The sequence below is a fragment of the Maniola hyperantus genome, chromosome 22, assembly GCF_902806685.2.
Source record: "Maniola hyperantus chromosome 22, iAphHyp1.2, whole genome shotgun sequence".
NCBI lineage: Eukaryota > Metazoa > Arthropoda > Insecta > Lepidoptera > Nymphalidae > Maniola > Maniola hyperantus.
The window spans coordinates 10468326-10494614 of NC_048557.2; the positions used below are offsets into that span (position 1 = coordinate 10468326).

Below are 26289 nucleotides of genomic sequence, written 5' to 3' on the forward strand. Positions count from 1 at the left end.
CCCTTGTTTACTGTTTGGTTAGCCAGACTTTGTTATCCAGCCGTTCAACCTTGATATGTCCCCATAGAGTAAGGATGTGTATGATATCTATGTCTACTTATCTACAAAGAGGTAAAGTTTGTAAGTTTGTTTGTAGGAAGTAAGTAATCTCTGGAACTACTGAACCGATTTTGAAAATTCTTTCATCTTAGTCGATGATTCATTGTTATTTATATAGATAGACTAGCTTATGCGACATCGTCACACAAATTTCAAACCCCTATTTCACCCCCTTAGGGGTTTAATTTTCAAAAATCCTGTCTTAGCGGATGCCTACGTCATAATAGCTATCTGCATACCAAATTTCAGCCCAATCCGTTCAATTATTTGAGCTGTGCGTTGATAGATCAGTCATTCAGTCAGTCACCTTTTCCTTTTATATATTTAGATAGGTCCTTGTTTTAAAATTCCTCTCAATCGAGGCCAGTTTTATTATGATTTTACTGTATCTAGTAAGTATCTAGTGTTATCTTCGCCCAATTTAATAAGATTAATTGTTATTAGATTAGGATAACAACGCGTATTATATACTCAATAGATAACCTATTGTTTTTTCGCGTATTTCCAATTGTATTACGTTCTATCATAGTCATGTTTCTTGTCCTAAGTTTCTTTCTGAGTGTAAGTTTTGTTTGCGCAAAACATGAAATTTACGATGGGTAAGGATGATCAAAGTTTTTAGTTCAAATTATTTATTCAGAACTAACTGCCCTGGCGACCTTCGTTCCGCCTAACAGTCGATTCAATTTTTTAAATTTTTCTCTCCGTAAGAACCATCCTCGTACTTCAAGGAATATTATAAAAAAAGAATTAGCGAAATCGGTTCAGCAGTTCTCGAGATTTGCGATGACTAACACATTTAGTGATTTATTTTTATATTATAGATAGGTTATAGGTACCTGCTGTGGTAAGCTGGGATAGCCTAGTGGTTAGGACGTCCGCCTTCTAATCGGAGGTTGGGGGTTCAATCCTGGGTACGCACCTCTTATTTTTCGGAGTTATGTGCGTTTTAATTAATTAAATATATATTTAATAATAAATAATAAATATAAATTATAGTTTTAATTAATTAATTTTAATTAATTAAATATCACTTGCTTTAACGGTGAAGGAAAACATCGTGAGGAAACCTGCATGCCTGAGAGTTCTCCATAATGTAGAGCCTCAATAACTCAAGTGGTAAAGGAGTGGACTGAAAACCGAAAGGTCGACGGTTCAAACCCCGCCCGTTGCACTATTGTCGTACCTACTCCTAGCACAAGCTTCACGCTTAGTTGGAGAGGAAAAAGGGGAATATTAGTCATTTAACATGGCTAATGTTCTTTAAAAAAAAAAAAAAGGTGTGTGAAGTCTACCAATCCGCACATGGCTAGCGTGATAGACTATGGCCAAAACCCTTCTCACTCTGAGAGGAGACCCGTGCTCTGTAGTGAGCCGGTGATGGGTTGATCATGATGATGATGATAGGTACCTACGTGTTATGCTTACTGATGGTCAAAATTGATTTTATTTCAGGCATGCCCTTCTTGAAGTTAAAATACAAGATGTTACACAGATGAAGTTTGTCACTACTCTAGAAGAAACTTTGCAATTAGATATATGGACATACGCAGAAGCATACAAAAATGCTGTGATACTCTAAGAAGAATTTAGAGCGTTTCCAAAATGAACTTTACGATAATGGAATAGAGTTTCGAATGGACGAAGCAAATATTAAGAAGTAAGTACGACATAACTTCAAAGGTTATGTGAACTTTCGCATTCGTAAAGTGGTTTGATACACCCGGCCGCGGAAATTCAAATTTTAATTAGTTTTTCGAAAATAGTAGACTAATCATACATCAAAGGCTTATGGTAATGAGTTTTGCGGTATCATTTATGCATCTACATGTTTTTCTATAAAACTTTGATCAAAAATACACATTTACTTGATATTCCTGCAAATCTGGGAAAATTCAGAAGATTATTATCTTTCAGGAACAAATATGAAGTAAATGAGTATTTTGGACCAAAGTTTTTATGAAGAAACATGTAGATGCATAAATGTTATGCCCGCAAAACTCACTACCATAAGCCTTTGATGTATGATTAGTCTACTATTTTCGAAAAACTAACTTAAATTTGAATTTTCGCGGCCGGGTGTATCAAACCACCTTAATCTTTTTTTATCCAACTGCGGCCAAGCACAAAGAAAGGTTATGTTTTTGAACTGTATTATATCAGTATGTATGTCCGTTCCTATGTTATCTCGTAACTACTCAACAGCTCAACCGATTTTAATGAAAATGATTCGTCATTAAATTCGAAATAGCATCGGACTGATTTTAACGTGTTTTTAGCAATCCATAGGTATCAACTATATTTTGATTTGCACGGCGGCCATTTTGAAATTCGCCATCTTAGTTTTTATTATTTTTTGTTATAGCGGCATTCGAAATACACTGACATAAAACCCGCTGACAGACAAACAAACGGCCATGGCTAGGGTCTGGAATACTCTTCCGAGATCAGTGTTTTCTGCCAATTATAATCCGGGTATCTTTAAAACAAGAGTGAATAGGCACCTTCTAGGCAAACGCGTCCCTCTTAGGCCACATCATCACTTCCCATCAGGTGTAATCGTGATCAAGCGTGCGCCTATAATGATTTTAAAAAAAATAGGGTTCCGTTGACATCCTTCGGGTACGGAACCCTAAAACAAATCTCAGCAGCTAGTTATTAATGATGGACGACCTTGAGCACATTCAAGCCTCTTGATATTAAAAAAAAGTAAATTTTATTCAAAAGAAACACTTCTCCCTACTTAGTGAGCTCGCGAAATATTTTTATATTTTACATTCAAAAGAGAGAAAATAAATATGTCAAACGCTGTACTAATTAATTTTTAAGAGCTACAGCGACACTCATTATTGACTTGTAGCTCGAATTCTGTAGTTTTTTTAGGGTTCCGTACCTCTGAAGGGTGCCTCTTACAGTACGACAAGGATGTTTTGATGTGTGGCCAAAATCGGAACTAGCGCCGCCATCTTGTGAAGTGTCACGCGCGCGCGTAAATGCGGTGTTGCTAAGTAAAAATCTGAAATTTACTGTTATTATTTTTAAATATACCTACATAACATCACGATATACCCTGATACTTAATCTATAATATAAAAATGAATCACTAAATGTGTTGCTCATCGCAAATCTCGAGAACAGCTGAACCGATTTCGCTAATTCTTTTTTTATAATATTCCTTGAAGTACGAGGATGGTTCTTACGGAGAGAAAATTTTAAAAATTTGAATCGACTGTTAGGCGGAACGAAGTTCGCCAGGGCAGCTGGTATAAAATAAAAATAAATGAAAAAGGTTTCATTCAGTTAAAATTAGATAAAACTTACTCAATTTTAGATATTGACATTTTCAATACATTCCCTGAAAGTTCCCTGAAATTGAGCAGATTTTATTTACCGACAACCTTTGTTCTACAACTACGCCCCCTATCAATGTCATTTAAGTGCCAAAAGAGCCTTGTCGTAGTACTATATCTAAGCGTTACTCAGGAAAGCAGGTTTGGTTTTATCATATTCAACGAATAACTGGAATGTCCTCCCAAAAAGACTCCGCTGTTTGTGCGTCCGTCCATCCATCCGTCCGTCTGTTTAAGACAGATATTCTAAAAAGAGGCTAAATATTTCAAAATCTCCACCATAAAAATTTAAAAATTACAAAATGTTATTTCTTGTATGATGATACGAAACCCTTCGTGTGCGAGTCCGACTCGCACTTGACTGTTTTTTTTACGAACTGGTTTTAACTGCAAGGCCACGACCTTACTGCATAAGCGACAGATGTAGGTATAAAAACACGATGATTAGACCACGTCGAGTGGCAGATTGCAGTAAGTATGTATGTAACTAGTAGAACTACCACGCTACATAATTTTAAATCATCATCATCATCAACCGATAGACGTCCACTGCTGGACATAGGTCTCTTGTAGAGACTTCCACACGCCACGGTCTTGTGCCACCTGAATCCAGCGGGTCCCTGCGACTCGTCTGATGTCGTCCGCCCACCTAGTGGGGGTCTTCCAACACTGCGTCTCCCGGTGCAAGGTCGCCATTCTAGCACCTTGGGACCCCAACGTCTATCGGTTGTACGAACTATGTGCCCTGCCCATTGCCACTTCAGCTTCGCAACCCGTTGAGCTATGTCGGTTACTCTAGTTCTCCTACGGATCTCCTCATTTCTGATTTGATCACGTAGACAAAGCTCTCTCCATCGCCCGCTGAGTGACTGAGCTTTCTTATGAGGCCCATAGTTAGCGACCATGTTTCGGATCCATATGTCATCTCTGATGAATTTAATTGAAGTTGATGAATTTGATTGAGTGATGAATTTTAAATACATATCAAAAATTGCGGACCGGCAGGATTCGAACCCGGGTTTCCTGGGATTAGGAAACCTGCATGCCCTGAGAGCTCTCCATAATGTTTTCAAAGGTGTGTGAAGTCTACAAATCCGCAATTCGCGTGGTGGACTATGAACTAAGTATTTCTCATTCTTAGCATCATTGAACAGTGGCAGATGCATTTGACGATTCAAAAGTACTTGTAAACTTTATTTGAATCAAAACTATTTCCATTCTATTCTATACTGCTGCGAGTCGCATTGCCTCAACGGCTGCCTTTAGTGGATAAGTACCAAGATATTCTACAGTTTTACATACAGGGTGTAACAAGAACGCTAGCAAAAACTTAGCGCTATTGTTATACTACCTAAATACACAGAGCCTAAACACAATCCAATACCAATAACCATTTGCCTCATTTTGTAGTTTTAGTTATTTAGTATTTTTCAACCCCGCAATGTATAGCGTGCTAAACTCGGGTCAATGCCCCGCCTACGACGCAGCATTAACTCTGAGTGGCTTACTTACTCAAAGTTCATTGACCTCTAGCGTCAGTCAGATGTTTTATTTACAATATAATTATCTTTTCAAAATTAGGTATAGAATTTTTATATTTTATTTCGTAATTTTTTTGTGGTAAAATTCTAAAATTCTAATCTAATAAAAAGGAAAAACTGACTTACTGACTGACTGATCTAATATCTATCAACGCACAGCTCAAACTACTGGTATATGATATGCTGACTTTCAGATTACTCGATGAAGAAGACAGACTAATGGATGAAGCGAGACAGAAAAGTCATAGATCTGATTCATGGACGATTGGTTTTGACAGAATTTATAATCTAACAGAGGTAAGTACGACGAAGTAAGATGTAAGTAACAGACGGAAGAAACGTACGACATACGTACGACCGCTTTGCTTAAATACATCTTACTTTAAACTCTGCCGGTGTGCGTTGCGCTTTAAGAATTCATTTTTGTGTTGATTCTAGGTCTATACTTATCTTGAAGAAGTAGCCGCTTCGTATCCAGATTTAGTGACATTGGTGAATGCTGGAAAATCTTTCGAAGGCAGAGACGTGAAATATCTCAAAATTTCCACAACTAACTTTGAGGTAGGTATCTTCTTATTTATATATTTTATTCATATACAACCTCCAAAAGTGCGATATTACATGGTGGTAAGTGATGATGCAGTCTAAGATGGAAGCGAGCTGGAAGAGGTACATGTCAATTTTTAGGGGTACATAACCTCAAAAGGAAAAAGAACCCTTATAGGATCACTTTGTCGTCGCACCGCGAAAAATATTTTTGAACTCAAAGTCAAAGCTAAATGGTTTATTCAATGGTAATGAATTACACTTTTAGATGGTAGGTTGTTGCATTTGTAAGATGATGATATAAGGTGGTTTCAGACTAGCGTATTTTTTTGCGCGTATACAGTCGTTTCAGCATACGCGCTTACACGAGCGCTACATACACGCTTCAAAAAACCGGACGCGCGTATACGGGCATATTTCGGCGTGTACGCTCGAACCGGTGGCCCGGTGGGTGGTGGTCTCTCGCGGCCAGTGTTGCCAATGCTACGGTTATTACCGTGTTCTACGGCTTTCAGGCCACAAAATCACAAAATACACGGTCTACGGCCGTAACCCTGGGGCCGTAGCAAATTCTACGGCTTTTTACAAATTCTTTTACCACTTAACTTTTAGGGACATAATGTGTTCACTTCCCCCCTGTCAATATCATTGAAGTGCCAAGAGAGCCTTGTCGTACTGTACAGCTGTCTAGACTCAGTCTAGACTTGAGCAACCATCACAGAGCATTTATTATAATGCACAAAGTGTTTGGCTATGGCTTATTTTGCAGCCAATCGGATCGAACGACTGCAGCTCCACACGTTGGCCCCAATACTGTTCGCCCAACGCATAATTAATGCATCAAAACTTGAAAACAGTGCCATTTGGCTAATGTTGAAAACCGTTTCCTTTTTTTGGGAAGTGACACGGCCGATCGTTGACCGCTATAAACACGGCTATTTTACCTGACGGCCGCCTAAAAATTTGCATTGGCAACACCGCTCGCGGCTCGCGCTTATACGAGCTTAGAAGCGCGCAGATACGTAGTATCCCTATTAATCTGTGGAAGCGCGTCAACGCTCGCTCGTACGAGTTGAGCGTGTGCCAAAAGGCGCGCCTATACGCGCCTACATGCGCTTCCAAAAACTAGCTTATACGCGCGTATAATACGCTAGTCTGAAACCGCCCTATAGTGTACGCTACTAAAGCTACGAGGCTTATTATAAAAACGTATAGAATTTACTACTTTTGAATTTGATGGATAAATATTACCTATTGCTTTATTATAAACTAGGATAAAAATAATGACGTACTCTGAAAAAAATATCAAAATCCAACAAAGATTCACAGAGTTACAGGAATTTTAATTTTGGAGTAGGAGGGTCTTCTATCCCTTTCTCGCAAAACGAAAATTTGTATGACACCGCACGAGGCTACTATGGCATTAGTCAAAATGACGTCATAATTTTATATCGCTATCTCTGTTTAATCAGAAATATTTAAATGCTTATAACTTTTGTATTATTTGGTCCCTAAGTGAAGTTCCCTAACTGTAGTGAACTGTGGCATTGTTTTCAGGACACCAGCAAGCCTATAGTCTTCGTTGAATCCCTTCTTCATGCACGGGAATGGGTGACCTTGCCTCCAACTTTATATGCCATTGATAAGCTTGTGACCGGGAATCTTTCCGACCCCAGTGTTTTGGACAAAGTGGACTGGATTGTACTGCCGATTGCCAACCCTGATGGATACGAGTACACTCATGTTCAGGTAAAGAATAGAATAGAATAGAATGTAATAGAGTGGAATGGAGTGGAGTGGAGTGGAGTGGAGTGGAGTGGTGTGGAGTGGAGTGGAGTGGAGTGGAGTGGAGTGGAGTGGAGTGGAGTGGAGTGGAGTGGAATAGAATTGAATGAAATTGAATTAAATTGAATGCAATGGAATGCAATGGAATAGAATATATTTTATTCAAGTAAACTTTTACAAGTGCTTTTGAATCGTCAACTAGTTTAATTTACCAAGGAAATTATAGGAAACAAATATCAAAAATTTAAAGGAATCAATAAACCATTCAAACCTTACTCCTGACCGAGTTTTGGCCACGGATGCTAGCCAACTTTTTTTATTTGTATTCAGATACAAGTTAGCCTTTGACTGCAATCTTGCCCTGGTGGTAAGTTTTTTATCCGGGAAAACCAAAGAGTTCCCACGGGATTTTCAAAAAACCTAATTCCACGCGGACGAAGTCGCGGGCATCAGCTAGTCAGTACATATTGCGCTGGTTGCGCCTCTGGTGACAGTGCCCAGTCGAACTTATTTTGAACATACTATATGGATTCCAGGATCGTTTCTGGCGCAAAAACCGTGCATCAGGCTATATGGTTGGTGACACATGTGTGGGAGTCGATCTGAACAGGAACTTCGACATAGCCTGGGGTGATCACTCCAGTAACAACGTTTGCTCACAAACTTTTCATGGAGCTCAACCTTTTTCTGAGCCCGAAGCTAGAATCGTGAGGGACATCTTAAGGGGATATGGCAATCGTATTACAATGTTCATGGATATACATAGTACAGGTGAGAAATCTTATCTTATGTTGTGCATTGGGAAATTAGATGATACGGTTTTAGTACTTTAGGGTTCCGTACCTCAAAAGGGAAAAAGGAACCCTTATAGGATCACTTTGGTGTCTGTCTGTCGTGTATGTCAAGAGTCAAGACCCATTAAGGGAATCACAGCAATGTCTTAGCATAATGTTAAGCAACACAGGAAGATCTGTCATCTGTCACCCGTCATTGGAACAGTGACTGACGGACGCAGGCAGGGGAATTGGCAATGTTTTATAAAAGGAAGGATGGAATCGTAATAGGAATGGTTCGTATAAATTAATGACTTAATAAAGTGATAAGAAGACTGTACAGTAAAAAGTAGGTGAAAATATAATGGCTACGTGACTATCGGGACAGTGTTTGATTGATTAGAACTCTTTGGTCTCCCAGGACCCCATAAAGTCCATTACTACGGCACTGTGTGGGGGTGAAGGAAGCTTCTAGGTATGCCTTGAAGGTACTAGAAGGCTTCTAATAATAAGAAAAGGAAACAATCCGAAAACAGTGAATTTGTCACAAAAAAATAAAAAGGTTGATTTCTTGTACGATGGAACCCTGAGTATGTGAGTCCGACTCGCACCTGACTGGTTTTTAGGGTTCCGACTTCTGTACCTACCTCAAAAGGAAAAAGGAACCCTTATAGCATCACTTCGTTGTCTGTCTGTCTCTCTGTCTGTCATGTCTGTCAAGAAACCTACAGAGTACTTCCCGTTGACTTAGAATCATGAAATTTGGCAGGTAGGTAGGTCATAAATCCCTCCGAAAATCGTGAATTTGGGGTTACATATCACAAAAAAATTGAAATGGTGGTTCATGATGGTTCATGAACAAATAATTAGTATTTTCAACCTTCAACGTAAGATTAATATACCATAATTATGAAAAAACCTTTACATTCTAAAACAGATTTTTATTTATTTTTATACATAAATTTTTTTTATTTATCGTGCAAAATCTCGAAAAAATACGACTGTAGTACCTACGGAACCCTCGGTGCGGGAGTTTGACTCGCACTTGGCTGGTTTTTCAGCAATAAATGCATTAGATGGAGTATAAAATGATACCAAAATCTGATGATTAATTAATCAACAGGCAACATGATCCTCTACGGTTGGGGCAGTGGAACTCTAGTTTCCAATGCATTCTTAGTGCATGCTGCTGGAATCCAAATGGCTGACGGCATCAACGCTGTCAAAGCTTACTGGAATCAAGGTACGTTCATCTACCTATATTTAAATCGTTTGCAAAAGTGCCGAATAGACAAACAAACAAACAGACTAACAATAAATCGAGTACATAAAAACGCGTCAAAAAACAAAGATTCCACAAGAAGAACAAATATTTTTCAATTTTTTAACGGACAGCGGAGGCTTAGTAAAAGATCCCGTTGGCACTCTTCGGGTAAGGAACCCTACAAAAACTTGAGATTTACGTTCTATTACATCTTACATAAAAAAAATCTATTCCAGATTACGTCGTTGGCAACTCAGCTTTAGTGCTATACAAAGCATCCGGGCTAGCGATGGACTACGGAACAGTGACGGGGGTGCCTTACTCGTATGTCTATGAGTTGCCGCGCCACAGGAACTCCACGGGGGTGGACAGGTTCCTGGTGGACCCTGCGTTTGTGCAGCAGGCCGCCATGGAGACGTGGGAGGGGATCCGTGCTGGCGCTGAGTTTGTTCGTGACAGATATGCTAAACAGCTTTCTTAAATACCAACATCGATTATTATTATAGAGGTTTATACTAACTAAATATAATCTAACATCAATAACTATTTGCTTATACTTTTAGTTTTAGTGGTTTTCAAACCCGCAATGTACAGCGTGCAAAACTTAGGGTCAATGTCCCCCAACGACGCAGGACTGACTCCGTGGCACCTAGCTAGCTACACAACGTTCGTTGACCTCTAGCGTCAGTCAGATGTTTTATTTGCAATACATTGCGAACTTTTAAAAAACACAGGAATATTTTTCGTGAGTTTTTTGTGGTATCTTATCAGTTTACATAATCACTATCAGCTGTCTTCGGTTTTTCTAGCGTTTTATAAAAAACGTAGACAAACAAAGTTGCCGCGCCACAGGAACTCCGTGGGGGTGGACAGGTTCCTGGTGGACCCTGCGTTTGTGCAGCATGCCCCCATGGAGACGTGGGAGGGGATCCGTGCTGGTGCTGAGTTTGTTCGTGACAGATATGCTAAACAGCTTTTTTGAATACCAACATCGATTATTATTATACAGGTTTATACTAAATAAATATAGACCGTGGCGTGTAGAAATCCCTACAAGAGAGGTATGTCCAGCTCTGGATGTCTATGAGTTGATGATGATGATGATGATGATGATGATATAATACATACTTTACTAATATTATAAATGCGAAAGTGTGTCTGTCTGTATCAACCGATTTTGACAAAATTTGGTAGCTTACATCCCGGGGAAGGCTACTTTTCATCCCGAATAATAAAAAAACCGGCCAAGTGCGAGTCAGGCTCGCGCAATGAGGGTTCCGAATTACAGTCGTATTTTTTCGACATTTTGCAGGATAATTCCAAAACTATGATACATAAAAATAAATAAAAAATCTGTTTTAGAATGCACAGGTGAAGACCTTTCATACCCCACTTGATATAGTTATCTTACTTAAAAAATTGAAAATACCAATTGTTAGTTCATGACCACAAATTAATTTTTTTGTGTGCTGTAAGCCTAAATTCACGGTTTCCAGATTTCCCTCCAAATGTCAGCTATAAGATCTACCTACCTGCCAAATTTCATGATTCTAGGTCAACGGGAAGTACCCTGTAGGTTTCTTGACATACAGACGGACAGACAGACAGACAGACAGACAGACAGACAGACGGACAACAAAGTGATCCTATAAGGGTTCCGTTTTTCCTTTTGAGGTACGGAACCCTAAAAATCGCACGGGAATTAAAAAAACTTTAATCCATGCGGGCGAAGTCGCGGGCATCACCTACTATGTATCATAAACGTAATAACGTGTATGTAGAGATACCTCGGATATTCAGAAGCCCGCATCTGTCCCACTGGTGAGCCATTTCTATTGAACTACAGATACAACTAGGTACAACTATAGATGTAGTCTTTGATGATGTTCCGTATAATAGCCACCAATTGATTTACTGCTTCATTGTTACCCAGTGGAATGGAATATGAGCATTCCTATACATTGTGCTTGTGCAATGTAATATCATGATCAACCCATCGCCGGCTCACTACAGAGCACGGGTTTCCTCTCAGAGTGAGAAGGGTTTTGGCCAAGTGCGGATTGGCAGACTTCACACACCTTTGAGAACATTATGGAGAACTCTCAGGCATGCAGGTTTCCTCACGATGTTTTCCGTCACCGTTAAAGCAAGTGATATTTTAATTACTTAAAAACGCACATAACTCCGAAAAGTTAGAGGTGCATGCCCGGGATCGAACCCCCGACCTCCGATTGGAAGGCGGACGTCCTAACCACTAGGCTACCACAGCTATGACACAATGTGATATAAGAGAAGATAATTATGTAATAGTACCTACGCGATAGACCTATCGAAGGAGATAGCAGATTTGTATAGCACTGTCTCGGTCATTGAGACCGACAAAACGTCATATGGGTATGAGTGACAGAGACAACGCTCTACAAAGCCGAAATGTCATTCTAAAGGCCGATGTATGTACATTACTTTCGGCCGCGTACTGTTCATTGATAACTGATTACTATAGTACGCGTAAGGTGGAGATGGCAATCGGGGTATGAGGCGGGGGGGATGATCGTCATCATCATCATCATCATCATCATCATCATCATCATCAACCCATAGACATCCACAGCTGGACATACCTCTCTTGTAGGGATTTCTACTCGCCACGGTCTATCTATATATATAAAAGGAAAAGGTGACTGACTGACTGACTGACTGATCTATCAACGCACAGCTCAAACTACTGGACGGATCGGGCTGAAATTTGGCATGCAGATAGGTATTATGACGTAGGCATCCGCTAAGAAAGGATTTTTGAAAATTCAACTCCTAAGGGGGTGAAATAGGCGTTTGAAATTTTGTAGTCCACGCGGACGAAGTCGCGAGCATAAGCTAGTATGTATATATATTTTTTTTTATTCAGATACAAGTTAGCCCTTGACTGCAATCTCACCTGATGGTAAGTGATGATGCAGTCTAAGATGATAGCGGGCTAACCTGGAAGGGGTATGGTAGTTTTTATTAAACCCATACCCCTTTGGTTTCTACACGGCATCCACGTCACCCGCACTCGCCCGCACCGGGTTAGCGCGGGGGCTGTGCGGGTGTGCGGGGGTTCCCTCCCCGTTTGCCATCTCGATCTGTCGCGTACTATAGGTATGTGTACCTATCTGACGACAATGTTAACAGTTGATAGAGGAACGCGCCACAAATTAAGTTTGGTTCTTTTTTTTTATTCAGATACAAGTTAGTCCTTGACCGCAATATCAGCTGGTGGTAAGTGATGATGCAGTCTAAAATGGAAGCGGGCTAACCTGAAAGGGCCTACACGGCATCACACCGGAACCACAGAATATATACTACGTACCGGAACGCTAAATTGCTTGGCGACACGGCTTTGCCGGTAGGGTGGTAACTAGCCACGGCCGAAGCCTCCCAGTAGACCAGACCAGAGGAAATTGAGATATTATAAAATTCCAAAGTACCTCTGCCGGGACTCGAACCCGAGGTCTCCCACTAATAAGACCACAGCACTGACCACTGCGCCAAGAAGGTCGTCGTATTTACCGGGTATATGCATCCAGGCATCCTAAATATCGAAAACAATATGCTAAGGTGTCAAAGACTCGCGTGCGCTGCCGCCACGCGTCGTGTTTGCCCAGGGCTCGTATGGAGTGTTAATTCCGTCAAATGTGTCAGTTGCACCGACTGGAGCCATTCATCAAATTAACAGAGCGTCACCGCTAACCGGGCGTTATGGCCGATTTACTTCACCCGATTTCGACAGTCATCATGATCAACCCATCGCCAGCTCACTACTGAGCACAAGTCTCCTCTCAGAATGAGAAGATTTTGCCACGCTGGCCAAGTACGGATTTGTAGACTTAACACATTCTTAAGAACCTCGACCTCCTGAAAAGAAAGCCAACGTGCTAACCACTAGGCTACCACGGCGGTTTTTGTTATTGACTTTGTGGACTACGGGACCCTAAAAACAAAACACACTCGTATAGGTATTTATATAGACTGATGAACACATAACCATTTTGCGTAGTCAGGTAATAAGCATGGGTGAAGAAGAAGACACGCGTTCTCTGCCGCTACTTGTCGCGTTTGCCCAGGGCTTTAAGGTGAAACAGCGTCGTGGATGGGAGTGTTAATTCCGTCAAATGTGTCAGTTGCACCGACTGGAGCCATTCATCAAATTAACGGAGCGTCAAAGCTAGCCGGCCGTTTACATCACTTGATTTCGACAGTATCGGAGTGAGGGAACAGAGGGCTTCCAACATCAATGGAGGGAACTCTTCTCGGTTTGATCCTGAATCGACGATACGTCAAATATTAGGCTATCAGTACCCTGGCATTATTATAATATAACAAGCATACACACACACTGTTGTAATTTTATTATTGTATATACCTACATTTATTCTAAATCTATTCTGTTAAAAATAGTTTTAATTATAATTTTAAGTATCTATATATACATTGAGATATGTTGTGGCCGTATGGTAATAATTAAATGCGGCAACGGTGAAAGATGTTTATTGAGAGCCGGCTTATGATCTACTCTCGCTTATGGACTAACAATATTAATAAAGAAATCTTACATACTATTGTTTTAAACTTATTGCTTAACGACCTAACCTACATAATTTTGCATCACCTCTCTTTCAATCCGATGTGCAGGCAACCTACTTCGATATATTGAGGAGTTGCATTTTTATGTTACAGCTAATATGAACATGCTACGTTTAAACTGACAATTCGTACATATTACAACTCCCCTGAAAATGTATGCGGTTACCCCTTCCCTTAAAAGAAAAAAAAATGTTAGACGCTACATCGAATCAGAAGAAAAGATGATGACAATCACAAAAATAAAATCTAATGCTAAATAAAATTAAAATTATGTAAGGAAACATTTTTTTTATCGTTACTTCCTGTGCTCAAGTGCAATTTATCTTATCTCTTACTTCGTATGGGCATACTTTCAACCTTACTTATAACTAGAAAAATCGTAATCTATTAAGTGCAGTCAAGGATTTAACTTTGATCGATTTCACTAATCGACTTAGTTGTCTCAAAAGATTCTTTGACCTATCAAATCGTCGTCATCATAAGTATACAGCTGTCGTATAGCATCGTCGTAAGACGGTAAATATAAGGTTTCTATTCTATAACCCATAATAATACCTATTATTGAGTAAACATCTCAGGTATTTATATTTCCTGGACAGTCAAAATAAACCTCTCCTAGTCTTCATCTACCTTTCAAGTTACTTCTTCACATAATACAAATAAATAAACAAATAAACAAACGCGGCGCGTACTCTCCTAATTAATATTTAACATAACATGCTTGCGAGCATTTTTCATAACACTTATAATCTTCATCAAACTTATTTCTTTCAATAAGTATTTCAATAACATTCAACTTTTCATTAAAATTCTAGGTCTTTCACTAACACCAGCGCGGTAGATAATGATCAAGAGTCTAGACAAATATATAGTTGAATGAGGAGGTACTAAATATGCGCAAAACATCGCGTCCAAATAAATAAATAATAATCATCTTCCTACGTCAGTATGTCTCAATCCCAAAATAAATATTGTATATTTTACACCTATAGCACTTCTACAGCCGAAGGGTGATCAAGCCTTTGGTTTGCAGAGTCCTAATTTGTCAAAGCCGAATAAAGTCTTAAATCGTCAAAATTAGCACGAAACTAGACGAAAAACGTCTGTAAGGAAAAATTTCTCCTTATTTCATATTCATTTCCTTGTATTTGCAAATTGCGTCTCGAGCAAAACCATTGTCTCGTATAACAATACAAAATGTTCGGGTACGCGTGTGTCGTTGACCACGCGATGACACCGTTATAATTCTCTGAATTATTATATTTCGATTTTGACACCGAATATTTACGAAAGAAGTAAGTACCTACCTACTTATTCATTTATTAATTATTATCTATTATTAGTTTAAACTATCCTACACACTATATAAAATCTTACAAATAAAGCACGAACGGAATTTATTAGTAGATAGTGGAGCAAGTATTATTTATTTAAAAAAAAAACCAATATTCTCTTAACCTATACGTACAAAATTAAATTATCTATCCAAAAAAAATAATTACAATACCTACACATTCTACCTATTTGCCCATTACGAGAGATAAATTGCACTTACTTTAACTATTAGCGACGCATTTTATCAATCAATTTCGTGACCGCCGTGTAGTCGCCGTCGTCGTCAGGACTGGTTTTGGTCATCAGGTCCGGAGGTCTGGAGTCTGCGCCTCTTCTTTACTGCATCTTAATGGGCCGGGAACACCCTGGACTCCTCGAACTGGGCCGGGAATACCCTGGACACCTCCTAGTTGTGGCCGGGATAACCCTGGACGCACGCTGATGCTGGGCCGATCAATGAATCTTGAGATTGTCTTCTGTTCATAAGCGATTCATTTTTGAACTTATTTCTTGATGTTAGTGTTTCTTGATTTTTAATACAGGACGTGGAATTATTTTCTTCTTTTTGTTCTAGTTCTGTTGAGTCTTGAATCTTGATATTCTTTTAAAAATTTTGTAGTCTTCTTCTTGATCGGTGCCCAGCCGGTGCACGCACTTAGATTAGGCATGCACCGACTGGCAAGGGTCGCCATGAGATATGTTGTGGCCGTATGGTAATAATTAAATGCGGCAACGGTGAAAGATGTTTATTGAGAGCCGGCTTATGATCTACTCTCGCTTATGGACTAACAATATTAATAAAGAAATCTTACATACTATTGTTTTAATCGTATTGCTTAACGACCTAACCTACATAATTTTGCATCACCTCTCTTTCAATCCGATGTGCAGGCAACCTACTTCGATATATTGAGGAGTTGCATTTTTATGTTACAGCTAATATGAACATGCTACGTTTAAACTGACAATTCGTACATATTACAACATATCTCTTTTGGCCTTCTGTTATAACTAGATTTAAATTTAAATAATAATTATGTATTTACGCTGTTGATTACTTTCTAATAAACAAAATAAAATAAAATAAATGCGAAAGTGCGTATGTTTGTTGGTTTGTCCTTCAAGCACGTCGCAACGGTGCAACGGATTGACGTGATTTTTTGCATGGGTATAAATAAAGACCTGGAGAGTGGCATCTACTTTTTATTCCGGAAAATCAAAGAGTTCCCACGGGATTTTAAAATACCTACCTAATTCCACGCGGACGAAGTCACGGGTATCAGCAAATAAAAATCATGATTTTTTAAAAATATTCTCTTTGACAATGAATTTATAGCCCCATAAACTACCGCTATTCAAAAAGTCCAGTCCAAGACCCTATTGCATATTGGTTCAAAGGCACTTATTGGGCATTAAAAGTATGCTCCTAAAAAAGGCATATTATACAGTCGCAGACTATGGGCCGGTTGTTTCAAACCATTGGTCTTCGTAAGATACGTTCGTTAAAATTTAACAGACGTAGACGAACTTTGACATCTGTTAATTTACGTCCGTTGCTTCATTGTACAAAAAAACTGTTCGTCATTGTTATTTTGGTTGCGAAACTAACCCTAAAAATTAACTTACTTCTCCGTATCCTTTTTTATTTCATTTTAAGTATATTAAATTATATACATAGTTATTAATATTGCTCCTTCGCATTTTAAACACTTTTTCTTTCTTACAAATTCTCTTTCATCTTCAAAAAATCTACCATTAAAAGCTTTGAATTAAATTGATTCCATTATAATTTGTAAATAAAATATTCCGTTTGTAAGAAGTATGAAGTTACGAACTGATTTGACGATCACCAATGGCGCCAGCTCTGGTTAACGTAAACGTAACTTTTTAACGAACGTTAGCGCTAATAGATGCTGAATCAACGCTTTTTCTTTACTTATGTTCCTTAGCGCCATATTTAAAGATTACGTGTCCGTCAAAGTTTGTTGAAACAACCGGCCCTATGTAAATGATAAAAAAGCTTGGATTTGACTCGCTCCAGCAATGCACGGCGCTGCAATGGCTTGTATAGTACGGTATGATAACATTGTAGATTGAAAAATTAAAAAGAGCAACCGCCGAGTTTCTTGCTGGTTCTTCTCGGTAGGAACGGGATTCCGCACCAGTGGTAAATTAAAACTACCTGACTATTGATAAGCACTTGTAAAAAGTTTACTTGAATAAAAAACATATTCTATTCTATTCTATTCTAAACATCGTAAAATATATCTCTAGCTGTATAAGTGTCAGTAACAGGATCTTTTATAGTACTAGAAGCAGTCGTAGTAGTAGAAAAAGCAGTATTACTCGACTTATTACTATCAACTATAGTAACATTAACTTGGCAACTAGCACAATCAAAGTTCACCACACCTTTCCTATCAGTTTCTATTTTAGTCGAATTAGTACACGAAAAAGGCTTAATACATCCCCTAGGGGGGTTATCGCCGAAGATGGTGCATATTTTCTTCAAATACCAATTGTCGTCGACTCCGAAAATGGTATTTCGATATCCGATTTCGATTATGGGACTCGCTTCGATGCCGATTTGCGAATACTTGGCAGACGCTCGGCTGGCGTAATTTCCTTTGGTAAGTACGCAGTGCTTGTACTTTTGGGGGTCGATGCCAGAGGCACAGAGGCAGACTTCGCTTGGATTTCCTGAAACAACATTAATTTAGAAAAACTTTTTTTTTTATACTTAGCTCTTTTAGTGCGAAGTTATCTGGTAAAGCTCGTCCTTGGTTTAAAGAAGGCTATATATAGTCAACGTCACCTTAAAGAGATGTGGTGAGGGACAGGTCGAGAATCGAGATGGCAATCGGGGTATGAGCCGCACAGCGTCCGTGCTCACCCGCACAGGGTTAGTGCGGGGGCTGTGCGGGTGCGCAAACCCGCACTGTGTGCGCACGGGATGGCACCCCAGTTGCCATCTCGACCTGTTGCGTACTATAGTTTAAAAAACCGATAGACCCCCCCCCCCCCTCAACACGACATCAAACGCATCGCAGGGAGCTGCTGAATTCCGGCGGCGCAACACTATGGCGTCCGCCAGCACTGGACGTCTGTCGGTTGAAGATGATGATGAAGGTACTCACCCTCAGCTTCGCACTTCAAAAACTGCGCCTGAAGAAAATTATTCATCTTCATTTCATTCAACGCGCACATCTGAGGCACCGAGTACTTCCCACTCCCCAGTAGATAGTAATCTACCATAATATCCCCCCCTATGTTGTCTATAATCCACGGGTAAGTCCGGGTGAAGAAGTCTATATCATTGTACACGTCACCATACAGAGATATGACGTATGCTGCGTGTATGGACGGAACTGCTAATAGTAGTAAGAAAAACATAGTGAAAACTATGTTATAACTTATAATACAACGTAGGAGCACAGCCTTGAAATATTTCGTTAAACTGTGGTAGGAGTCAATAGTTGTATTTATATGAATCGTATTGTATGACGTCATACTATAAAAAAGGTGTATACATACTACATTGCAAAAAGTTTTAAACTAATTTTGTGACATTTATCAATTTGAAAATTTTTATTTTCTCCCCTTGTATCAAAAAGTTTGAATGTATTGAAAAAGTTTTAACAAGCTTTTATCAAAGTGCGACACCACCTTTTTATAAGTTAGTTTCTATTTAGCACCTATTTAGATATATATAGTACATGACAGGTCGGGATTGCAATCTGGGTGGGGGCGCCCCGCACACCCGCACATCCCCCGCACTAACCCGGTGCGGGATAGCGCGGGTGACGTGCGGAGTGCCCCTCCGTCTCATACCCAACAACAATAATTAAGTAGTTTTTTTCAATTTTCAAATTAAGATGACTATCTCAAGTGGGGGGTATCATATGAAAGAGCTGTACATTCTATTCCGAACTCCGTCTAAAATAATGTCGTTTTTCGTTGACGGCGGCGGTGCAGTGGACAAACGCCCTTACTGCCAAACCGGGACAACTAACTTACTGACCGCGACACCGGGACACAACGCTTCAGACCGGGGACTTGTCCCGGTGTTCCGGTACGTATGGCAGTCCTACTGAAGTACGAAACCCTTGGTGCGCGATCCTGACTCGCACTTGGTCGGTTTTTTTGATTTTTATACCTTGTTAACTTCGTCCTTTTTTGTGTACTTGGCTTTAAACATTAATAGGTAAGGAAGTATGTTAGTTTATTTAGTTATGGAATCCAAAGGATATAAAAATTCATCACGCCATAACAGTCAAGATAACATTATGGAATGTGTTACGTATGGGAATTGTACAAATGATTGTGGAATCGTAGTACTAGTTTTTATTATTCACGTGTAAAGAAAAAAACAATTTTCATTTGAATCACACTTTATTAACATTGTTTGAAGTTACTTAAGGCGCCATCTATCCAGAAAACTATGAACTGCGTAGTTCTGCAAAGTTTTCCTAGGTGTCACTACTTTAATTAAGAATACTTAAATAATAAATTGAAGTTAGTCAACCCATGCCTTTTTTAAAATATATCTACCTACCTATAATTTTTTTGATAATAGGTATAGCCCGCGACAGATCCAAATGGCAATCGGGGAGGAAACGCTCTGCACACCCGCACAGCCCCCGCGCTAACCCTGTGCGGGCGAGTGTGGGTGACGTGCGGGTGTGCGAGGCGTCCCCCGCCTCATACCCCGATTGCCATCTCGACCTTTCGCGTTCTATACTTAGGTACCTAGTTTTGTAACTATGTATTTTGAAATTTTAAAAAATCCTTAAAACGAAAGACCAGCATTTATTATAGGGTAAAGCACCCAATCAGTGTCGGTTAAAATTCTGATAGGTCGGTGATTTTTGAAATTCAAATCCCATCCATTGCACTGTTTTGTCGTCCTTATTCAAGCACAAGCTTAACGCTTAGTTGAGGGGAAAGCGGAATACGTCGTGATTAACGTGGCATTTTAAAAATAAAAAAAATGCAATCACACTAATAAAATAATCTAAATGATCCATTATTAAATCAAAGTAGAAATAATACCTACTCATAGCTTTTAAGTAAAATATCTGTCGAGGCAATTATTTTGAAAAGTTTTTGAACTTCGGAGTCAGTTGTCATAAATTGGTGCTAAGAGGGAAAGTTTGTTGGTAATCAGGGAAATTGATGATCGAGGGGGATAAATATAATTTTGATATTATTTTGGAATATGGGATTGTAGAGTCCTAAAATAATATCAAAATTCACGCTTAGAAATACTTATTGAGTATTTAAATCCATACTAATATTATAAATGCAAAATGTGTCTGTCTGTCTGCTAGCTTTTCACGGTCCAACCGTTCAACCGATTTTCATGAAATTTGGCGTGGAGTTAACTTACTAGACATAGGCTACTTTTCATCCAGGAAAATTAAAGAGTGCCCGCGCAGTATAAAAAAAACCTAAATCAAGTGCAAGTATTTTTTGAGTGAGAATTTTTAAAAATATTAATAGTCAATGAACAAAATTAAAATAAATTAAATTAATACATTAAAAAAATGACGAGCAAAATACATAATAATAATTACAATTTTATAACGTCAAATTTCATTTATCAAAAAAATAAAAAAATAAAAATAATTAAAAAATACTAATAATAGAACAAAATCACATTTGTGAGTGTTTTGAGCAATTACTTAAATATTACTGGCATTAACATGTAAAGGAAATGACTGGAGAAAACGCTGTATTTTGTCAATCCGCACTTCAACAACAACGTGGTGAACTATGACACAAATTCTTCGCGGAGACGTTGGAATGCAGATAACGAAATTAAATACTTTCTAATTTTATTTATGAAAATAACGATAATAATGTTATCTCTTTCAAACACTGCGGTAGGTATGTAGTACATGTATAAAGTAGGCATATTTTGTAAACAATTGAGATAATATGCAAAATTAGAATAACATCGAAATTAAAAGGTTATTTACATTTTCTACTTCGTGTTATTTACTATACAGTATGCACATAATATATTGATAGACCCATAGATAATAATTTTGATTACGCGGTAGTAAAATAAACGTTTAAAACAATATAACTGAAAAGTGACAATGAGTATATTGAATGTTCAATAATCACCTACGTAAATTTGGTTAATTGCAAACCGATTAAACTGTTTAGTAAATAATTGTTTAAATAAATGTATGATAACAAATGAAGATAATTATTATTCTATTATTCTAGCTGACACGCCCTGGCTTCACTCGAGTGGATTTTCTGGAAATACATATTTTCTAGTCTACATCATAAGAGAATTATTTAAGAGGCTTCCTTCACACAAACGTAGGTATGGTCCTCATTTCAATATTAACTAACCAAACTCAAACTACATACGTTTCGACAAGGTTTCCGTATTGTCCCAGGAAAAGTTTCTAGTACCGCGGAAGATACGAGAAGCGATCGAAATTAGTCGCCACCCGAATTTCAATCGTGACAATGGATGGATTCTACCCTCAGCGTGGAAACCGCTTTTTGACGCTAAGACAAGGGCATCAGTCGTGGGACAGGACACTATTAGTTCCGCTTGCCTGAATTACGGTGACGGTTCCAGCGATGAAGATCAGCAAGAACTGTCGGGAGACGATCTGCAACTGATGCGTGCCCGGGATCGAACCCCCGACCACCGATTAGAAGGCGGACGTCTTAACCACTAGGCTATCACAGTTTCTATTAATATACATTTAAGTAGATTAGATTGGAACGAAATGCTGTTAAAAAGATTTTTTTAAAATCTAATCCAGACCTTTAACGGTGAAGGAAAACATTGTGACAAAACCTGCATGCCTGAGAGATCTCCATAGTATTCTTAAAGGTGTGTGAAGTCTGCTAATGCGGACTGGGCCAGCGTGGTGGACTACGGTCACACCCCTTTCATACTGAAAGGAGACTCGTGCTCTGTAGTGATCCAGCTATGGGTTGATCATAGTGGTAAATCTAGTCCAGACTTTCGTGAAAATTACTGAAAACTATCAACACTTAATTAGCCGCGTTTGTCGGATAATAGCCTAGTGTTGCGCGATAATCGATATTAATTCTGGAACGTCGACTCCCGGAGGTTTAATAGATTCTGCACCGGTGCATGCCTGTTAATAGGGAGATTGCTTGGGTAATGCGATAGAGATGTGACAGCTATATCGATAATCCAATTACTTTTCACTCTTTTAATGACTCAGTCAGTGCCATTATCTTCAAAACTAAATTAAAACAGCATTATTTTATCCTCTTATTCAATTACTAGCTGATGCCCGTTACTTCGTACGCGTGGATTTAGGTTTTCAAAAATCCCGTGGAAACTCTTTGATTTTCCGAAATAAAAAGTAGCCTATGTCACTCTCCAGCTTTTTGACTATACCCATGCAAAAAATCACGTCCATCCGTTGCTCCGTTGTGACGTGATTGAAGGACAAACTAACAAACCATCAAACCAACAAACAAACATACTTTTACAATTATAATAAGGGTACTGCATAGTAAGGGTACATTGCATTATTATATAACGTAGGTATTATCGACTGACGTTATCTGAATGATTAATATTTGAATGATAAGAGAGCTTGGGAATGAGTTGCTTCACAGCTTTGTGTTAGTTCTAATAAGTTTTAGTGATTTTGTAAAGTGGTAATAATAAAAAGAATACCCGGCTGAGTTTGCTGTGGGCTATTTTCAGACCTGGGCGCGTTTGGAACCCTCGTAGCTTTAGTTTTAAGTACGTATTAATTATCACCACCATATTATCATCTTACAAATAAAAATTTTGACAATCAGGAAGCGTACAATTTTACATATTCTGAATAAATTAAGAATTAATTAAGAGCTTCAATAGCTCAACCGGTATAGGAGTGGACTGAAAACCGAAAGGTCGACGGTTCAAACCCCGCCCGTTGCACTATTGTCGTACCTACTCCTAGCACAAGCCAGACGCTTAGTTGGAGAGGAAAGGGGAATATTAGTCATATAACATGGCTAATATTCTTTAAAAAAAAAAAAAAAAAAATTTGAGTTTGAGTTTATCGATGTTTTCGTTATTTGATTTTTTCGTCACTACAACATAACGGGATCAAGGCAAGGTAATGAATGTATATTGAAGGAAAATATATCTTCAGGTATCTATTTTATCTAACGCCTGAGTTATTTCACGTAAGAGAAGCTTATCAATTTAAAGCTGTCTACATAACATCATTATTAAACTAAGTATTTAAAGTCGATTCTTATACATATCCTATCTTTATTATAAACAACTAGAGGATGCCCACGACTTCGTTCGCGTTGATTTATATAAAAAACCCCGTGGGAACTCTTTGATTTTCCGGGATAAAAAGTAGCCTATGTCCTTCCCCGGGATGTAAGCTACCTTTGTACCAAATTTCATCAAAATCGGTAAAATCGTTGGGCCGTGAAAAGCTAGCAGACAGACAGACAGACACACTTTCGCATTTATAATATTAGTATGGATTAAAATTGTTTTTAAAACTCAATTATTATAGCCTCAATAGATCAACGGTTAAAGAAGCGGACTGAAATCCGAAAAATCGGCGGTTCAAACCCCACCCGTTGCACTATTGTCATACCTACTCCTAGCACAAGCCTTACGCTTAGTTGAAAGGGAAAGGGGAATATTAGTCACGATAAACATGGCTAATATTCTCTAAAAAACAAAAAAAACTTCATGAAACTTTGAAATTAAATTGCAAATTGAATACTTCTTCAATTGAAACTTGTATAATCTCATCGTGATTTAAATTGTTTTTCTACATGCACGATACGATTGCGATAGGATATTGAATCAAGGACGTACTTTCGACCAAAATCAAAGAGTTGACATATGTATAATTTTTGAAAACCCCTAAATCCACGTGGGTAAAGTTGCGGGCATCATCTAGAATTATCTAGGTATACTTATCATACTTATAATATTATAAATGGCTAAAGTTTATAAGTTTGGATATTTTGGACTCTTCAACTAATGATTCGATCCTATAAACTCTCACTGAAAGATAGCTAAATTATCACCGAGTGCTACAGGCTTTATAGTCTTTTTGAATTTAAATTACGCGCAGAGGTTAGCAAAAGATTTGATCTGAAAAAACTAATGGCAAAATAAGTTACAGTGCAACAAGGCTATCTTGGCGCGTGGCGAAAAATGGAACTAACATTGCCGTCAAGTGTCCCCTTTGTTCTTGTTTGAATATTCTAAGCCTTTGTTCTCCAACAGCGCCCCCCTGTCACTGTCATTCAAGTGCCAAGAGTGCCTTGTCGCACTGTATTCAAATTAGAGCGCGATTGCTATTGCGAGCAAAAAATCAAAACTATTTTTAAGAATAACCTAAAATCGTGGGGTGTAAAAACTGCAAGCCTATTCGAGGCCGAGGGAGATACACTATTCGCTTACTTGAACCGTCGAATTGTTGCGAAAAATCACCAACTCACCGCCAAACTTTGATTACTTTCCCCCCTTAGAACGGTTTTTGTTTCTGTTATGGTATGTTCCAAATTACTTTTTACAACAGTAATAGAACTGGGTATGTGGGTTAATTCTATTTTTGTTTCTGCTAAACTTTTTGCAGTGCCTTCCTGTGTTATTTTCCTTATAGTTCTTATTATTAGGTTTTTCTCGCAACTTCGTTCTCGTGGAAATTTCTCAAGGTACTTAATAATTAAAATTTCTAAAAACCCTCTCTTAGTGAGGCTTTAGGTTCTAGACCCAGTGAGTTGGCAGTGTCAGTCAGGCAGTTTCTCCTAGATGATGATGAATGAGGCTTTTTTTTAATCCCGTGGGATCTCTTAGATTTTCCGGGACCAAAAGTAACTTTTGTCCTTCCCCGGAATTCAAGCTATCTCTGATCAAAATTTCGTCAAAGTCCGTCACACAGATACAAATTTTCGCACTTATAATATTAGCATAGATTACCTATGTAATAAGATTTTGTACAAAAATGCGGATTTTTTTAAAATACCAAAGTGCCCATATACTAATACATTTACCCTATTTGTCGTCACAGGCGAAACTGTTAGTACGGATGATGTCATAAACATTTTGAAAACGGAATTGAAAATGCATTTTCTCTGCGTAGTATTAGTACTCATTGGTGAGAGTCATGACGCCTTCCCATTAATACATAATGGGTAGGGGTTTTCTAAGAATAATAATGCGATGAGTTCCCAGGTGATGCCGCATACGATTCAACTAACAAGAGTATATGTACTTAGGTAATAGGTATCGCCGTCATGAAACCTAGGAGTTCATAGGTGTAGGTATACCTACTCTTCTAGGTAGGTAGGTACCTACCTAATCTAAATTATTACCTACTAGCTTATGCTCGCGACTTCGTCCGCGTGGACTACACAAATTTCAGACCCCTATTTCACCCCCTTAAGGATTGAATTTTCAAAAAACCTTTCTTAGCGGATGCCTACGTCATGATAGCTATCTGCATGCCAAATTTCAGCCCGATCCGTCCAGTAGTTTGAGCTGTGCGTTGATAGATCAGTCAGTCAGTCAGTCAGTCAGTCAGTCAGTCAGTCAGTCACCTTTTCCTTTTATATATTTAGATTACCTATTAGTTGTTTTTTATAATAATCATTTGAATACAGATTGAAAGCCTGATAATTAAAAAACACTGGTAAGTTTTTTGATACTAGGGCCGTCTAGCCTTCGTCATGCAAAAATCTGCATTTTGAGAAAATTTATATAGAAAGATAACCTACCTACTAAACCTCTTAGTTAGCACTAATACTGCCAGAGGGCGCTAATAAAAATAGTGAAAACCTAATAAAAAAGCAAAACAATCATTCAACAAAAAAAATTCTAATAAGCTATCTGTAATATTCTAGTAATTCATTTACATAAATTATTATTAAATGCCATTATTAAATCAGGCAACTAATAGCAGTGCCATCTGTGGAAATATTATAGAACTTGT

General features: G+C 38.5%; 3 protein-coding genes across 3 annotated transcripts in view; 2 read left to right on the plus strand and 1 right to left on the minus strand.

The window, feature by feature from the left end:
* Positions 1 to 26289, plus strand: part of LOC117992983 (venom acid phosphatase Acph-1-like) — a 520874-nt gene that overhangs the window by 467042 nt on the left and 27543 nt on the right. The gene's annotated exons all lie outside the window — the stretch shown is intronic.
* On the plus strand, positions 1660 to 9839 carry LOC117992742 (carboxypeptidase B-like). Its single transcript, XM_034980457.2, has 7 exons — positions 1660 to 1759; positions 5185 to 5287; positions 5429 to 5551; positions 7094 to 7285; positions 7858 to 8092; positions 9218 to 9337; positions 9595 to 9839. The coding sequence occupies exons 1-7, from the start codon at positions 1737 to 1739 to the stop codon at positions 9837 to 9839; spliced, it is 1041 nt and encodes a 346-aa protein (XP_034836348.2). The 5' UTR covers positions 1660 to 1736.
* Positions 16353 to 18727, minus strand: LOC117992743 (uncharacterized). Its single transcript, XM_034980458.2, has 2 exons — positions 18454 to 18727; positions 16353 to 18016 (listed from the first exon to the last, which is right to left on the minus strand). Exons 1-2 carry the CDS (start codon positions 18707 to 18709, stop codon positions 17565 to 17567), a joined length of 708 nt encoding a protein of 235 aa, XP_034836349.2. The 5' UTR covers positions 18710 to 18727; the 3' UTR covers positions 16353 to 17564.

Coding starts and splice junctions, on each gene's coding strand:
- LOC117992743 (XM_034980458.2), bottom strand. CDS start 18,709: ATGTTTTTCTTACTACTATTAGCAGTTCCGTCCATACACGCAGCATAC. Junction 18,017..18,453: donor TTTGAAGTGCGAAGCTGAGG/GTGAGTACCTTC, acceptor ATGTTGTTTCAG/GAAATCCAAGCGAAGTCTGC.
- LOC117992742 (XM_034980457.2), top strand. CDS start 1,737: ATGGACGAAGCAAATATTAAGAA. Junction 5,552..7,093: donor TTTCCACAACTAACTTTGAG/GTAGGTATCTTC, acceptor CATTGTTTTCAG/GACACCAGCAAGCCTATAGT. Junction 7,286..7,857: donor ACGAGTACACTCATGTTCAG/GTAAAGAATAGA, acceptor TATGGATTCCAG/GATCGTTTCTGGCGCAAAAA.